Here is an 18,379-nt window from a genome sequence, read left to right as displayed (position 1 = left end):
CTTGATGAAGCTGGGGACACTGAGCTTGTAAACTCTCACCAGCCATTTTTGCCAGAAGAAACAGCTTCTCCAATCACCAGTAGTGGCAACATCCCCTCCCTAACCTACACTGCCATAAGCCTTTTCACCTTTGCCTGAGGAGATAAATCCTGCACTGTCTAATACAACAGTGATGGCCTCTCCTCAGGCAATTGCCAAACAAGACAATGTTGATTCTCCTCAGGACCCACCCTAAGGCCCCTGTTTGCTTCTAGACCTATAACTAAAGTCTCAGCAGGCCTCTAGAGGTGAGGTTCAAAATGCGATCCCCGAGAAGGTACACTACACTTGAAAAGAACTGCTTGAGTTTTCTAATTTATATAAGCAGAAATCTGGAAAACAGGCATGGGAATGAATATTAAGGGTATGGGATAATGGTGGAAGGAACATAGAGTTGGATCAGGCTGAATTTATTGATTTGGGTCCTCTAAGCAGGGATTCTGCATTTAATGTTGCAGCTTGCGGAACTAAAAAAGATTCTAGTTTATTTGCTTGGTTAGCTGAAATATGGATTGAAAGATGGTCCACTGTGAGTGAGCTGAAAATGCCTGATCTCCTTGGGTTAATGTAGAGGAAGGGATCCGAAAGCTTAGGGAGGTTGGGATGGGGGAGAGGATTAGTCACTTTAAGCCTACTCATCCCAGCTGGGAGGGTTCAGAAGATATACCCTTGACCAATACTTTGTGAAATAGATTTGTGAGGGCAGCACTTGCATCCTTGAAGAGCTCTGTGATTGCTCTTCTATGTACGCCAGATCTTACAGTGGGAACTGCAGTCACTCAACTACAAAATTTAAATGCAATAAAAATAATTGGATCCAGAGGTGGCAGGGGCCAAATGGCAGCACTCAACCATCAAAGGAAAGGTAGGCATAGCTACCATAATGGATAGAAGAGGCAAAGCAGCAATCAGAATAGTCTGACTTGTGTAGAGCTCTGGCATTGGCTAATTAATCACAGTGTTCCTAGAAGGGAAATTGATAGGAAGCTTGCCAAATTCTTACTTAATTTATATAAGCAGAAAACTTCCAGGTCAAGTGGACAAAACACTAATTTGAATTATAAAAACAGAGAATCGCAGCCCCACAATCAATTTCCAGACATGTGCCATTTTACAGACCCAGAACTCCTTGAATGAAAAGGAGACCAGGTCCTCTTAAGGAAGGATCCCACTACACTACTGACAATTTATGCTGTTAATCTTTCTCCCATCCTTCAAGGAGACCTCTGGTCTTTTACCAGGGTAACTGGATTGGGGAAAGAAAGAAAAATGATCAGACCTTTTAGGGACTACTGGACACTGACTCTGAGCTGACATGGATTCCAGGGGACCCAAATGTCATTATGGTCCTCCAGTTATAGTAGGGGCTTATAGAGGTCATGTAATTAATGGAGCTTTAGCTCAGGTTCAACTTACAGTGGGTCCAGTTGGTTCCCACACTCATCCTGCACTCATTTCCCCAGTGCCAGAATGCATAATTGGCATACAGATGCTTAGCAGCTGGAAGAATCTCTACATTGCCCCCTGACTTGCAGGGTGAAGGCTATTATGGTGGAAAAGGCCAAAGGAAGCCATTAGAGCTGCATCTACCTAGAAAAGCAGTAAATACTCCCAGCTTGGATGAGTAGGCTTTAAGTGACTAATCCTCTCCCCCATCCCAAATTCCCTAAGCTTTCGGATCCCTTCTTCTACATTAACCCAAGGAGATCAGGCATTATCAGCTCGCTCACAGTGGGCCATCTTTTAATCCATATTTCAGCTAACCAAGCAAATAAACTAGAATCTTTTTTAGTTCCGCAAGCTGCAACATTAAATGCAGAATCCCTGCTTAGAGGACCCAAATCAATAAATTCAGCCTGATCCAACTCTATGTTCCTTCCACCATTATCCCATACCCTTAATATTCATTCCCATGCCTGTTTTCCAGATTTCTGCTTATATAAATTAGAAAACTCAAGCAGTTCTTTTCAAGTGTAGTGCACCTTCTCGGGGATCGCATTTTGAACCTCACCTCTAGGGGCCTGCTGAGACTTTAGTTATAGGTCTAGAAGCAAACAGGGGCCTTAGGGTGGGTCCTGAGGAGAATCAACATTGTCTTGTTTGGCAATTGCCTGAGGAGAGGCCATCACTGTTGTATTATCTCCTCAGGCAAAGGTGAAAAGGCTTATGGCAGTGTGGGTTAGGGAGGGGATGTTGCCACTACTGGTGATTGGGGAAGCTGTTTCTTCTGGCAAAAATGGCTGGTGAGAGTTTACAAGCTCAGTGTCCCCAGCTTCATCAAGGTCCTACTGCACATCCCCATTCCAAGTTGCCGGGTCCCATTCCTTTTCAATCAATGCTCTCGCTTTAACAGTAGACACCTGGTGAGTCTGTGCGTGCACCTTTTGTTGCAGGTCAGCAAATCACATGATAAAAGCTTGTGTCTGATTGTCCACAATTTCAGCTCTTTCTCTACAGAAGATAAGACTCTCATTCAGGACAATCTTAGAAGATTTGAGGCTCAGTATCTGCTTCTGAAGCTGAGAGTTAGAATCCCTGAGTTCATAATTTTCTTTCATCATTTTGTCCAGGGAACTTAGGAGCAAAACCAACAAAAGAACTCCATCCTTAATATTCTGTTTTCTAGATCCACTCCTGGTACCAAAATCTGTATTAGTCAGTGTTCTCTAGAAGGATAGAACTAATAGGATAGTCAGTGTTCTCTAGAGGGGTAGAACTAATAGGATAAGTGTATAGATAAAGGGGAGTTTATTAAGACCAGAAGACTAAATGAGTCTAGTCTTTCCACATTTTCTCTGCCTCCTTTTGTTCTGGCTATGCTGGCAGCCGATTGATTGAGGGTGGGTCTCCCTTTCCTAGTCCACCAACTCAAATGTCAATCTCCTTTGTCAACCCCCTCACAGACACACCCAGGAACAATACTTTGCATTCTTCAATTCAATTAAGTTGATACTCAATATTAACCATAACAGACAGCAAATGCTGTTCTATCTGTGGAAAGTCGCACTATATGTATATATATATAATATTGAACATTAACTTGATTGGATTGAAGGATGCAATGTATCATTCCTGGGTGTGACTGTGAAGGGCTTGCCAAGGGAGATTAACATTTGAGTCAGTGGACTGGGAAAGGCAGATCCGTCCTCAGTCTGGGAGGACACAATCTACTCAGCTGCCAGTGTGGCCAGAATAACGCAGGCAGAAGAACATGGAAAGACTAGATTGGTTTAGTCTTCAGGCCTACATCTTTCTCCCGTGCTGCATGTTTCCTGCCCTCAAACATCAGATTTCAAGTTCTTCAGCTTTGGGACTCAGACTGGCTTCCTCGCCCCTCAGCTTGCAGATGGCCTATTGTGGGCCCTCACGTTGTGACTGTGTGAGTCAGTACTCCCTAATAAACTTCCCTTTATATATGTACATCTATCTTATTAGTCATGTCCCTCTAGAGAACCCTGACAAATACACTCTCCTTCAAATCTCGCACTTCCACTGTACACAGGAGAAGGAGAGCAGAAATTAAGCTCCATTATAAAACTCTAAACTATCTCATTCTCAGTTTTATAAATAAACGGAAACCCTATAATACTAGAATAAATTCCCTGATTCTAACCTAAATCTGCCTTATAAATTTTATTTTTCTTTTGTCAATAGATAAAACTTGGTATTTTATTCTCAAATTTACCTCAAATTTACTTTTAATTTGCCTCAAAACTCTTTTGTGTTCTCTCTTGGGAGAATGTTTTTAAAGCTAAATTCCAATTCTAATTTTAATTTAATATCAATCATAGTAACTTATTAAACTTATGAAACAAAATGTATCAAATAACAATTTAATTTTCTCAGGTAACAATTTCCTGAGATTTGATAGTCAATAGACTATATATGAGAAACTGCCTGCGCACCAGCCACGTCTCCTCTCTTTCCTTGCTAACTAAACCATCATTTTCTTCAGTTTTTCCTGAGCTAAAAGGTAGTGTAGGCTCCTCCCAGCTACAGAGGTAAATCTTAATTAGTCTAAGCCAGTAATGGCAAGTTCGTTATCCTTACTGATAGTTGATTTGGGCATATGTATATAAAATATTTATCAAAAATGGATGTGTCTACCATGTCCCCTCTGGTATAGTCTGCTTGCAGTTCTTGATGAAATCCTTACACCACCAAATTAAGCAATTCTGGAAATAAGCCCCTAATCTCATTGTGAAACAATCAGTGCTTTCATTGCTTAAGTCATTCCAGTTTGGGTCTTTGGCAATGTGTTGCTGTAATAGATCCTAACTGACTTATGTAAAGTATTTAATCTGCCTAACTTTAAGTTTTATATTATTATTACTATTTTAAATATGAGAACACTGAGTTTAAAAAGGTTAGATACCATTCTCAAATTTGCAGAATTACAAGACAGAGTTAGAATACAATTGCAAAGATCAGGGTATTTACACCTCTATTATGTGATCTCCAATTATATCAAAAAATACCCTACTCACCATCACGGACCCCCAAATTGTGTACCCAGCATACACAGAAATGGGACGTTCTTCATAAGAACTAAACGCCACACACATCATTACTATTCCCATGCTAAGGCTCATCAAGGCAATCAGAATCTGCACAACCTAGAAATGATGAAGAAAGCAAAAACTGATTATCCACCACAAAAATGGTACTAATGCCACCCCCTTTCCAATCACTAAGCTATCCTTATTCTTTTTATTTCATACAGTCATATGACCTTGATATTCTGTTGTCACTCTTTTTTTCCACATAAAGAACCATGAATATTTTCTCACCAACATTATCTCTCAGGATCTCTACCATTGTCAATCATTTCACGGTTAAAAGGAGCATGCCAGACCCAGCCCACAGGTGCTTTTCTGATACCTAGGATGCTACTTCTACCACAACGGTTTCTCTCTGTTGTCACACACTCAGAGAGAAGTGGCCAAGGAATTAGAAAGCAATTATTCTAGCAAGGGGAAGTAACCTGAAGAAAAAAGAGTGTGTACAGGGGAAGAAAAAAAGAAGAGCAAATCTGATATTTTCTTGACGTCTGGGGCCTGAGGACATGAGTATGAGTAAACAGCGTTCTTAAAATAGGAGAGTTGGAGTACAATTATCTCATGGCATTAAAAATGGGTCAAAAAAATTAAAACAACTTATCAAAATTTATGGAATGTAGAGAAAGCAGTGCTTAGAAAAAAATTATAACATTGAATGAATATATTAGAAAATAATGATCTAAAATCAATCACCTGAGAGTCTACCTTAAGAAACTAGAAAAAGAAAAGCAAATTAAATTCCAAGTAAGCGGAAGAAAAAACCATGAAATAGAAATTAGAGCAGAAATCATAAAATTAAAAACAGAAAATTAATAGGCAAACTCAACAAAACCCAATGCTTTTTTTTTTAAAAAAGAAAAATACATAAATAAAACCAATAAGCCTCTAGCCAGTCTAAGAGAAAGAGAGAGAGGACACAAATTACCCATAAGTGAAAGAGGGAACATCACTCCGGTTCCCACAGAAATTAAAAGGATAATAAAATAATGCTATGAACATTTCTATGCCGACAATTTGATAACCTTGAGACAATGAATTGCTCCTTAAAGACAGTTTGTCAAAACTCACACAAAAGAAATAGGCACTCTGAATAAGCCTATAATTATTAAATAAATTAAATCAATAATTAGTAAAATTGCAAAACAGAAAGCACCAGGCCTGGAAAAGTTAATCAGTGCATTCTACCAAACACTTAAAAAAGAAATTATACCAATCAATTCTTTACAGAAAATAGAAAAAGAGGAAATACTCCCTAACTCATTCTATGGAGCTAGCACTATTTTCTACCAAAAAAAAAGTCAAAAACATTACAAGAAAAGAAAACTGCAGACCAACATCTCTGGTGAACAAAGATGTAAAAATTCCCAACAAAACATATGCAAACTAAATATAATAGTGTATCAAAAGAATTATATACCATGACCATGTGGGATTTATCCCAGATATGCAAGGCTGATTAGATATTCAAAAATCAATGAATGTAACTAATGACATCAACAGGCTGAAAGGAAGAAAAATCACATGATTATCTCAACAGATGCAGGAAAAATATTGAACAAAATCCAATGCCGGTTTATTATAAAAACTTTTGAAAAACTATTAATAGGGAAGAACTTCTTTAGGTTGATAAAGAATATTTATTCAAAAAACTACAGCTAACTTCATACTTAATGGAGAAATTCAAAGCTTTCTCACTAAGATCAGGAAAAAGGCAGGGATGATCCCGTCACTACTCCTTTAAACATTTACTGGAAGTCACAGCTGAAACAGTAAGAAAAGAAAAGGAAATAAAGGTATACAATTGGTAAGGAAAAAATAAAACTACTTTTATTCACAGATGACATGATTGTCTGTGTAGAAAATCTGAAATAATCAACAAAAAACTCCTGGAACTAATAAATGATTATATTAAGGTTGTAGGATACAACCTTAATACATAAGAGTCAATTACTTTCTTATGTACTTAGAGTAAATAAGTGAAATTTGAAATTAAAAATGCAATACTATTTAAATTAGCACCCCCCAAAATTAAATATTCAGGTATTGGTATTTGGTGTTTGTTAGGCATAAATCTAACAAACTATGTACAAAATCTGTAAGAAAAACTTAAAAAAATAAATCAAATAACTAAATAAATGGAGAGATATTCCATGTCCATGGATAGGAAGACTCAACATTGTCAAGATGGCAGTTGTTCCCTATTTAATCTGTAGGTTTAATGCTATCTCTCTCAAAATATTAGCAAGTTATTTGTGTATATTGAAAAACTGACTCTAAAATTTATAGGGAAAGGCAAAAGACTTAAAATAGCAAAAACAATCTTGAAGAAAAAGAAGAAGGAGTTGTAGGAGTAACACTACCCAACTTTAGGACAAACTATAAAGTGATAGTAATCAGGACTATGTGGTATTGGCAAAGAAATAGACAAATAGATCAACTGAATAGAATAGAAAGCCTAGAAATAGACACAGAAGTATAGTCAAGTGATAAAGGGCTAAGGTAATACAATTAGAAAAATAGTCTTTCCAAAAAAAAAAAATATGACTTAAAAAACTGGACCTCCATAGGCAAAAATTGAACTTAGACACATACCTTGTATTCTTCACGAAAATTAACTCAAAATAAATCACAGACACAAATGTTAAACTCAAAACTCCGAAACTCTTAACAGATGACATAGGCCAAAATCTAGATGACCTTGGTTTTGGTGATGAATTTGTCAATAAAAACCAAAGGCACAACCCATGAAATACAGAATTAATCATCTTAATTTTATTAAAATTAAAAAAATTCTGCTCTGCAGAAGACACTGTCAGGAGACGAAAAGATAAACCACAGACTGACAGAAGATTTTGCAAAAAACATACCTGACGAAGGATTGTTATCCAAAATATACAACAAACTTAAAACTCAGCATTAAGCATACTAACATCTCAGTTAAAAAAAAGTGCCAAAAACTTTAATAAGACACCTCAAGAAAGAAGATACAGAGATGGTAAATAAACATATAAAAAGATGCTCCACATCTTATGTCACCAGGGAAATGAAAATTAAAATGGTAATGAGACTGGACTACACACCTATTAGAATGGTAAAAATCCAGAACATTGAGGACACCAAATGCTGCCTATTATGTAGAACAGCAGGAACTCTCATTCACTGCTGACTGACATCTTCCACATCGCAAAGTAACAGGGAAGACGGTTTGGCAGTTTCTTACAAAACTAAACATGCTCTTACCATACAATATAGCAATCATACTTACCTGTTAAGTTGAAAACTTATGTCCACACATAACATGCACACAGATATTTATAGCAACATTACTCCTAATTGCCAAAGTTTGGGAGCTATCAAGATGTCCTTCAGCAGGTGAATGCATAAATAAACTGTGGTACCTCCACACAATGAAATATTATTCAGCACTAAAAATAAATGAGCTATTAAGCCATAAGAAAACATGGAGGAAATTTAAATGCATGTTATTAGGTGAAGGAAGGCAGTCTTTAAAAACTACCTATTTTACAATGTTAACGGTATGACTTTCTGGAAAAGGCAAACTATGAAGACAAAAGATTAGTAGTTGCCAGGGATTGGTGGGAGGAAAGGATGAATGGGCAGAGCACAGAGAATGTTTAGGGCAGTGAAACTACTTTGTATGATACTATAAAGGTAGATTCTATCACTATACCTTTGTTAAAACCCATAGAACACACAACACAGAGAATGAACCCCATTGTGATTTGTGTACTTTGAGTAATGATGTGTCAACATAGGTTCATCAGTTGGAACAAATGTCCCACTCTGGTGGGGGAAGTTGATAATTAAAAAGCTATGCACGTGTCGGGGCAAGGGGCATATGGGATATACCTGTACTTTTGCTCTCAATTGTTCTTTAAGCCTAAAACGTCCCTAAAACATGCAGTATATTTTAAAATAATTATTTATACATTAAAAAATTGAACCTAGTATGTGCCAACATAAATAACCTATTTCATGAAAAATAGCTATATTTCCCCCCCAAAAAATGAATAATGCAAAAAAAAAAAAAAAAAAAAAGAAGGAATCCAAAGAGTCCACAATGATATTTTCTCAGTGGTTTGAAGCTTGGGCTAGTGATAAACCTATATTTCATGTTCTTTCACCTGCCCTAACCTGACATTCTTTTAATTCTACATTGTTTTTAGACACGTTCACTTGAGACTCCAGATGGAAATGCTCAGAGAATAACAGATTTTTCATCCTCTGAGCAGTGGGCTAAGAAAAGGTACCAGACAGAAAGAGTAGCAATATGCATCTATCTGCTATCAGGAAGGCCTGTGGAGGGGGCGTCGGCTAGTGCACAGGTGGTCTTTTCTTTTGCTGTTCTTCTATGCTGAAGTCAAATATAATTATCATGGATGATCCACAACCATAGAATAGATCTGAAGTCAATATACTTTAAATATAACTAATTTGGAAGCATGATGTGGTAGAATATGATATATTTTTTCAAAGAAAGGGCCTGAAATTAAATACTGATGTTGCTAGGGCTGGTTGATGTATTAAGAGGCTGGTGGGACAGTGTATTTGGCATTAGATCTGATCAAACATGAGTTTACAACACTATTGGTCTTCTCCCAGATTTGCAACTGACTTACCCCAAGGACTTTGGGTTCCCCCTTCAAGAACTTCTCTTGCAATCCTTTCCACAGATATGAATGTATGACACCCATGTTTCCCAACTGGGGCACACCAGGGCCAGCCCCTGGCGTAGCCTGTTCCATTCCTTGCATGGTTGTCATGGCAGCAGAAAAGGTGCTACAATAAGAAATGTAATTTAGGATGAGGTCCTGGAAATGACAAAAGAAAGACTTTATACTTTCGGGCAGATTCTCCCAAGGACAAAACCTGGTCTACCTTTCCCTCCAATATTATAACAGTTGTTACAGCTAGGGAAGTGGAAGAGGCAACACATTAAGCAGGGGTGGAGAGAGAGATAGAGAGATTGACTTAAATGTTACATGATATCAATAATATGCTAGAAGAGAGGACATGTTGACAGAAATGAGGTAAATTAGAGAAATTTCTTCAACTTCAAATCCCAAGTCTGCTCAGATTTTATTTCTATCCCTTTTAAAGCCTAGTCCCTTGATTAGAGCCACTTCCCCGTGAAGGATTACTTTTGTAATAGTAATAAGCTACACAAACTCATCTGCCTTCCAATTTATGGTACAGTATTGTATAGCTCCTCCTTTTATAACCAGAGCACAGTTAAATTCTCAGGGCTGAAAATCTTCCCATGTAACCTTGTATTTTGTCCCATAAGCTCTGAACTTTGGGAATAAAACTTACGGCTCTGAGTCATATTCTTTGCACCACAAATTTAAATCTCTTTTCCTATTACAGTACTTTAAATTCTAACTTGCTGGTGCATAGCAAGGATACATAAAGCCATTTTTTGAGATTCCAAGCACAAAGATATTACTGTTATGCCTCTGTCTCTCCTCAGTATGACTCCAACCAAGTAATGTGGAGATAGGCTAAAGCCACATGCAAATTTTTATCTGTGTATTTCAATTCATATTCAGATGTTTCATGGCCCACTTCCATAAAATTTTAGGGAAGTGAAGCTTGCTAATATCCTTCAAGTCATGGTTGATTTCAATGGAGCATATATGCTAAAAAGTCTTAACTTTGGAAATGTGCACCCTTTTATTGGTAACATAATGAAAAAAAAAGTTATTGTAGCCCAAATTTGCTATGTTCAGAAAAAATTCAGATTTCTGTGGAAATAATTGTCATCCTATATTTACCTTTGATAAATCAATGAAAATACATTATTAGCTATCTGGCAATAAAATTGATTAAAGTTAGGAGAAGGAGGGTGAATTTCAGAGAAAGCTAGAGGGGAAAAGTTAAAATAAAAATAAAAGATTAATCATTTAGAACATTAATTTTAGTAATGTAGACATTCAAAGTTATGAAAAGCAGTAAAAATAAAAAGTACAAAATTACAAATTATAAAATAAGAAAAGTATTTTTTAAAAGAAAGATAAATATAATTAATAATTAATAAGAAATATATAATGTAAATGTGATTGAAGTAGTTAAGGACTTAAATGTAAGGATGTAAACAAAAAGTCAATGTTCTTGTTCTTATCTCGTCTAGAAAAGTTCCAAAAACAATTTGGACAAACAGAATTAGAACTCCATTTTGTTATGAAAGTGAGAAACAAGTAAAATCTCTGTAAATCAGGTGAAATGAGTGTTAAAAACAAAGATTGCATAAGGATAAATTTGGGGGAAAATGTAGAAAAAGTATCAAAGAAACAGGGCACCATGGCCACAGATTTCAGATTATACTTATCAAAGATAAGAGCCTCCTTGAGGTATACGGCATAAATTATTGATCATAATCCTGGGAATTAAATGCATCAGCTGATACCTATCACTTCCCTGGAGAATTATAGTTCTGAGAACGATCAAAGTCAGTAGTAAACGAGAAATCCCACCAAAAAGACACATGCTTAGAAAACAATTAGTCTCTGAATAAGTCTTACGTTGGAGTCCATAAAGAAGGAAGTAGATATCCTTGATACAAGCCTCCAAGAAGCCCCACAGATTAGGAGCATCTAGATATATACCAAATATAGAATATGTAAAAAGTATGGATACTTTATTCAATTGAAAATGAAATCACAAAAATGAAAAGTTAAAGTGCAAAAAGTGACACAACATTTTGCAACATGGTCTCAAACAAATTTCAAATATAAAATAATGTTGACAGAAAAAATTTTGCCACTGTGTTAAATAACAAGGAATAGCTGAAAGTAGAATTAGTCAACTGGAAAAAAATTGAACAAATCACCAAGAATTCTACAGAGAAACAAGCAAATGGTCACAATAGAAGAAAGGTTAAAAGATGAGAAGTGTAGGATTAAAAGGTCTAGAATATGTCTGATTAGAATTCTAGAGAATGTCAGCAACATGGACAACTAGAAGTTACTAACCCTCATCACCATCACAAAGACACATACACACACACACACACACACACACACACACAAAATGAATAAATAGCTACATTCCAACCAAAATAACTAAAGAAGAGCACCAGAAAACAGCAAAGGAGTAGCAGAAACCTTGTAAAGCACAGAAACCCAGGATGGCTGCATGAAGAAGGAGAGAAAATACCTTTCCTCCACCACCCTTCCCCCAGTTAGACCAGCTCTGAGTCAGGAGGGCCTTCTTCCTGCAGGGAAAAGGTAAGTGACAGGACCCCAGCAGCTCCCAACACCACCATAGACACCTGCAATCCTACTGGAGACACTTAGCATCTTCACAGACCCTGAGCTCAGCTGACGGAGCTACCTGAAGTCCACATGTCTGTTCTATCTCAGAGGAGGAGCTGACACTGTGCCCTGGCCCCCATGGCCCGAGCTGCTACTGTGCTTCCCCTTGTTGGAACTGAATCACTGCTAGAGTGCATTCTGCTTCAGAGTAGCCATTGTACCCCTCCATCTCTGAGGCTTAACCCCCACTACACTATGCACACCTGCGAGCCATACCTGAGCCATACCTGAGCCAAACGGCTGCTATCTACTCTCTACCTGCCGAGGCCAGGCTGCCATGGAACTGCTCCATGCCCCCATCTTAGTCGCTGGTGCACCCTGCCCCTCCAAACTCAAGTTGAAACTGTGCTCCTCTGTCTGGGCACCCATAGCTTTGATTGAAATATGTCACCCCACCATCCAGGCAAAATAGTGCAGTGCCCCACCTCCCTGGAACTGACTAGTCCCCTGGAGTCTAAGCTTCTGAGAAACCCTGGCTCCCTAGGGGGTCATTTCTACACTGCTCCAAGAAACCCAAGGAAAAAGCTACAGACAGGCCTAGCCATTCCCGAGGCCTTGCTGCTGCTACATCCAGCCTTACACAGCCTGGGATATTGCCATGCCCTGCCGTCTCAGGGTCTAAAGTTACCACTGTGTGGCACTCCATCTCCCAGGGTTGGAGTTGCTGCTTTACCCTATTGGCTCTGGAACCCAAATTTGAACTGTAACCTGCTCCTCAGAACTCAAGCCTCCAGAGCACGCCTCCTTCCCCGGAACCTTGATGTTGTGCACTGACCCCAGAATCAGTCTCAATTCCATCCCTGCTTCGCGGGCTTGAGTTACTGAGGTGTGCTTTAGAGTTATAGCCTCAGGTTTGTGGGTAATCTGCATCCAGCCACGACTGGGTTGAGTGATCCTGTGCCAGATGCCACAGTAGTTTTGCAAGACCCTGAGCCTAGGACCTCAGCTCGCACTGCCACTATGCCTGGAATACCTGTGCCTGGAAGGCACAAGCTGTAAACCTTGGTGGAATCCATGTGTACAGGCTCACAGACTGCAAGAGCTGTAGGGGCATGGCTTTCTCCAACTAGGATCAAAGAATGTCACATATAGCTACGGGAGTGGAGCCACTTCTAAGAGCCTCTATTAGGGCAAAGCTGAGTGGGAATGCGGAGTCAGAGCCAACACAGACAGTCACAGTTAGGGATATGCCTAGTGGAGCCAAGGGAGTGGGGCTACCTTTGAGATCTCAGAACCATAAGGCCACTAGCATGCAACTCCAACCTAACAGACCTGAAGCACGGACTGAGCCCAGCAAAGATATGGGAGCGGGGCCATGTCTGAGGGCCCCAGTCAGCATTCCCAGGATTCAGGACATGGAGTCAAAGGAAATTATTCTCCAGATTTAAAGCTTAATGCTGTCTTCTCTGTTGGGTTTTGGACTCACTTGAAACCAGTTATGCCTTTTTCTTGCCTGGTTCTCCCTTTTGAACTGAGAGAGTCTATTCTGTACCTGTCTCACCATTATATTTTGGAAACAAATCACTAGTTTTGATTTCACAGGTTCACAGCTGGAAACATTTGCCTCCCGATAAATCATACCTTGAGTCTCATCCATATCTGCTTCTGACGACTCTGGACTTAGAACTTTAAAGTTGATGCTAGAATGGGTAAAAACTTTTGAGGCGATTGAGACAGAATTAATGTATTTTGCATGTGAGAAAAACATGAGTTTCAGAGGGTTGTGAATGAAATGCTATGGTTTCAATGTTCCCTCTAAAACTCATGTGAAAACTTAATTGCCATTGTAACAGTTTTAAGAGGTGTGACCTTCTAGAAATAATTACATCCAGAGACCTTCATCCTCATGAATGGATAAATATCATTATCTTGGGAGAGGGTTAATTATGGCAGGAGTGGACTCCTGATAAAAGAATAAATTTGGCCCCATCTCTCTCTCTTTGCTTTGTGCACTCACTTCCACCTTCCTCCATGGGATCACCCTCACCAGAGGTTTACATCATGTGTGCCCTTAGACTTCCCAGCCTTCAGAGCTATAAGAATTATAAGAACTGCAGCAGATAAATGAATGATAAAAAATTAAACGCTTAGTACTTCATAAAATTACCAAATCACAAAAGGATACAAGAGATGAAGAAATAAAGAAATATCTGCAAAAACAACCACCCCCAAAATAACAAAATAGCACTACTAACTACTTACCTGTTAATAACAACCTTAAATATAAAGGAATTAAATTCTTCAATCATAGAGTGGCTGAATTTAAAAAAAAAAACAAGATCTAACTATATGCTATAAGAGTCTCACTTTAGCTTTAAGAAAAAAACATAGGCTGAAAGTGAAGGGATGAAATACTTCATGCAAATAGTAGTCAAAGGAGAAGGATTGCCTATACTTAGATAAAATAAGCTTCAAATCAAAAACTGTCAAAAGAGGCAAAGAAGGTCATCATTTAATGAGCTACTGAGCATACAGTGTAGGCAACAGAAGGCATCAGTGACAAACTACCAGAATTTTTTGACAGGGTCTCATTCTGTCACCTAAGCTGGAGTGCAGTGCTGTTATCATGACTCACTGCAACCTCGACCTCAGCCACCAAAGTAGCTGGGATTACAGGTGCATGCCAGCACATCCAGTTAATTTTTGTACTTTTTGTAGAGATGGAGTTTTGCCACGTTGCCCAGGTTGTTCTCAAATTCACAGCATCAAGCAATCTTCCCACCTCAGCCTCCCTCCCATAGTGCTTGGATTATAGGTGTGAGCCACAGTGATGGATCTTAAACCTCCAGATTTTTAACATGGACAAAGTAATTAATTGTTGGACCTTCAGCCGAGAAAGGACATTTGCAGGTTCATAGCCCTCTTAGGGGTCCTGTTCCCTTTAGATCTTGCCACTCTTGATTAGCGACTACTTGTAGGATTGTAAAATAATCTCCACACACTGTCCCTTGTACCATCTTACTTTTTTGAAAGAGAAATTTTGGGGAGGCCTGGATATCTTCGATGTAGGTCTTCAAATGTTTGAAATAAATTGTCTCCCTTCTGGGACAAGTTGGTAAATGATCAAACTATGGGCTTTATTATAATGACTTTAAGCCCAGAGGAGAACAATTCTCCCAAGTTTAACAAAATTTGAGGGTATGTATTAAATGTAAGACCAAAAATAAGGCCTGCTGTTTTATTTTATCTCTTTGCTCTGTATCTGAATTTTGTGTTCTGCTTACAGGATGTTAAAGTCTACATATAGGTCTCAATATACCTACTCAATAGCAAGTAAATGTAACCCACTTCACTAACTCCATTATCATTAGAACAGACACTGCAAGAGAAAGAGGAGGGCCTCCTGGCCGGCCTCTACATAGTCTTGTATCTCACTTAGTCCATGAGAGCAAAAACAAGCACAACCCTGACTCTTCTGACCAATCTTTGAGACAAACTGCAAAAGAGAGGAAGAGTCAACCTCGGACAACACGGTACCATGAATAACATGCTCTCTCCAATTATATAGACCCCTCTTCTCCTCTTTTCCACTTCCCCCAAGACAGGAGCAGGTTGGAGCAGGGTCATGCCAGAAATAAAGCCCCTCTCCAGCATGTTCTTGAGTGGCAGGAAGTGTTAGAGGAAGTTTATGTTTTATACTTCAGGCCAGAAAATTGGTAAGTGATAGTAGGAAGACTAATAAAAATAGTTAATATGTACTTACTTATGGGCCAGGCGCGGTGGATCATGCCTGTAATCCCAGCACTTTGGGAGGCCGAGGTGGGCAGATCATGAGGTCAGGAGATAGAGACCATCCTGGCTAACACGGTGAAACCCCGTCTCTACTAAAAATACAAAAAATTAGCTAAGTGCGGTGACAGGCGCCTGTAGTCCCAGCTACTCGGGAGGCTGAGGCAGGAGAATGGCAAGAACCTAGGAGGCGGAGCTTGCAGTGAGCCGAGATCATGCCACTGCACTCCAGCCTGGGCAACAGAGCGAGACTCTGTCTTAAAAAAAAATAATAATAATATGTACTTACTTTTTATTATGTGACATGCAATGTTTTAAATGTTTTATTTGTCATTTCATCATGAAATTCCCCTAAGAGTTATGCTCTATTATTTACAAGACAGAATTACAGAAACACAAAATTAAGTAACTTTAGTAAACAGTGGCAGAACCAAAATTTAAATCTAGGAGATGTAATTTCAGAACTCCTTTGCTTAAGAGGATCCACTACGCTAGTCTGGTGAACAGAAGAGCTCCTCTGTTTGCATATTTATTCATTCCTCAATTGATGGACATTTGGGTTGTTTCCATCTTTTGGCTATTACCGGTAATGCTGCTAAGAAAATCCATCGTACAGGTTTTTGTGTAGATATATGTTTTTATTTCTCCTTGGGAGTGGAAGAGCTAGATCATAAGACGGGTTAATCGTTGAAATTTTGCAAAGCTGCCAAATCATTTCCAAGATGGCTGCACCGGTTTAGAATTTGAATAACAATATTTGAGAGATCCAATCTCTCCATATGCTCACCACCACTCATTAACGTCTTTTTTGTTTTTTCTATCCTAGTGTGTGTGAATTAATATCTCTTTGTAGTTTTGATTTGCATTTTTTAATTACAAATGATGTTGAACATCTTTTCATGTGCTATTTGTATGTTTTCCTTAGAAAAATGCCTATTCAACTTATATTCCCACTTTTAAATTAAGTTTTTTTAAATAGTTGAATTGTAGGAATTCTTTATATGTTCTGGATACAAGTGGTTTATATGATATAGTATTGGCAAATATTTTCTTCCATATCCCATGGGTTGTCTTTACACTTTCTTCATGGTGTCCTTTGAAATAGGAGCCTTTCCTTCCTTCCTTCCTTCCTTCCTTCCTTCCTTCCTCCCTTTCCCTTTCTTTTCTTTCTTCCTTCTTTCTGTTCTTCCTTCCTTCCTTTCTTTTTCTTTCTTTCCTTCCTTCCTTTCTTTCTTTCTTTCAGTCTTTCCCTCTCTTTCTTTCCCTCCCTCCCTCTGTCTCTTTTTCCCTTCCTTCCTTCCTTCCCTCTTTCCTCCCTCCCTCCCTCCCTCTCTCTTTCTTTTTCTCTTTCTTTCTCTTCCTTTCCTTTCTTTCTTTTTCCTTTTCCTTTTCCTTTCTTCTTTTCTTTTCTCCTTCCTTCCTTCCTTCCTTCCTTCCTTCCTTCCTTCCTTCCTTCCTTCCTTCCTTCCTTCCTTCCTTCCTTCCTTCCTTTCCTTTTTTGAGATGGAGATTCACTCTGTAGTTCAGGCTGGAGTGCAATGTCATGATCTCAGCTCACTGCAACATCCACCTCCTGGGTTCAAGGGATTCTCCTGCCTCAGCCTCCCAATAGCTGGGATTATAGGCACCCGCCATCATGCTGGGCTAATTTTTGTATTTTTGGATTTTGGGGTTTCACCATGTTGGCCAGGCTGCTCTTGAACTCCTGACCTCAGGTGATCCCCCTGACCTCAGCCTCCCAAAGTGCTGGGATTACAGGCGTGAGCCACTGCACCCAGCCAGGGTTTTTCATTATGATAAAACCTAATTTATCTGCTTTTCTTTTATGGCTTGAGCTTTGTTGTCATATCTAAGAAGCCACTACTAAACCAAGGTCATTAAGGCTATTTTTTCCTCGAAAAGGTCTTACATTTAGGTCTTACATTTCGGTTTTTGCTCCACTTTGAATTGTTTTGTTTGGTGGAAGAAAGTGTCCAGCTTCATTCTTTTGCTTGTGAATCTGAAGTTGTTCAACCATGATTTGCTAAACAGACTATTCTTTTCTCACTTAGTAGTCATGTTATCCTTGTCAAAAATCAGCTAGTCATAAATATAGAAGTTTATTTCTAGACAATTCTATTCCATCCCATTTTTATTTTTAGACAATTTTATTCAATTCTATTCCATTGTTCTATATGTCTGTCCTCATGCCAATACCACACTGTCTTAAAATTATAGCTTTGTAGTAAGTTTTGAATTTGGAAAGTGTAAGTGCACCAAACTATTTTTCTTTTTCAAAAATTGTTTGAACTATTCTGAGTCCCTTGTATTTCCATATGATTTTAGAATTAGCTTGTAAATTTCTGAAATAAGGTAGCTTGATTTTTTTTAAAGATTGTGTTGAATCTGTAGCTCAATTTGAGTAATATTACCATCTTAACAATATTAAGCCTTCAAGTTCCTGCATATGAGTTTTTTTCATTTATTTAAATTTTCTTTAATTTCTTTTAACATTTTGTAGTATTTGGTGTACAAGTCTTGCGCTTATTTTGATAAATTTATTCCCAAGAATTTTGTTCTATTTGAAACTATTATAAATGAGATTGTCTTAATTTCATTTTTTAAATTATTCAATGCTAACATATAGAACTCCAATTTATTTTTGTATGTGTATATGTTTAATTTAACTTTTATTTTAACTTCAGGGGTACATGTGCAGGTTGGTTACACAGGTATTGT

At 38.3% G+C, this 18,379-nt stretch overlaps 2 protein-coding genes across 3 annotated transcripts in view; one reads left to right on the top strand and one right to left on the bottom strand.

The window, feature by feature from the left end:
- Positions 1-18,379, top strand: part of LOC102122322 (membrane-spanning 4-domains subfamily A member 4A) — a 124,984-nt gene that overhangs the window by 42,353 nt on the left and 64,252 nt on the right. The gene's annotated exons all lie outside the window — the stretch shown is intronic.
- The window catches only part of LOC102125256 (membrane-spanning 4-domains subfamily A member 4A-like), a 36,814-nt gene that overhangs the window by 10,951 nt on the left and 7,484 nt on the right, over positions 1-18,379 (bottom strand). The window contains exons 2-4 of one of the 2 annotated variants that reach the window (XM_065528136.2): positions 15,636-15,756; positions 9,239-9,398; positions 4,527-4,655 (exon numbers count right to left, since the gene is read on the bottom strand). In XM_065528136.2, the coding sequence (XP_065384208.1) occupies positions 4,527-4,655; positions 9,239-9,382 (273 nt within the window). In that variant the 5' untranslated portion in view covers positions 9,383-9,398; positions 15,636-15,756. The remainder of the gene's footprint in view (positions 1-4,526; positions 4,656-9,238; positions 9,399-15,635; positions 15,757-18,379) is intronic. The other variant, XM_045371924.3, reaches the window with a different exon arrangement.

The sequence above is a fragment of the Macaca fascicularis genome, chromosome 14, assembly GCF_037993035.2.
Source record: "Macaca fascicularis isolate 582-1 chromosome 14, T2T-MFA8v1.1".
NCBI lineage: Eukaryota > Metazoa > Chordata > Mammalia > Primates > Cercopithecidae > Macaca > Macaca fascicularis.
The sequence above is the reverse complement of the archived record's forward strand: the minus strand, read 5'-3'. Positions and strand labels throughout refer to the sequence as shown.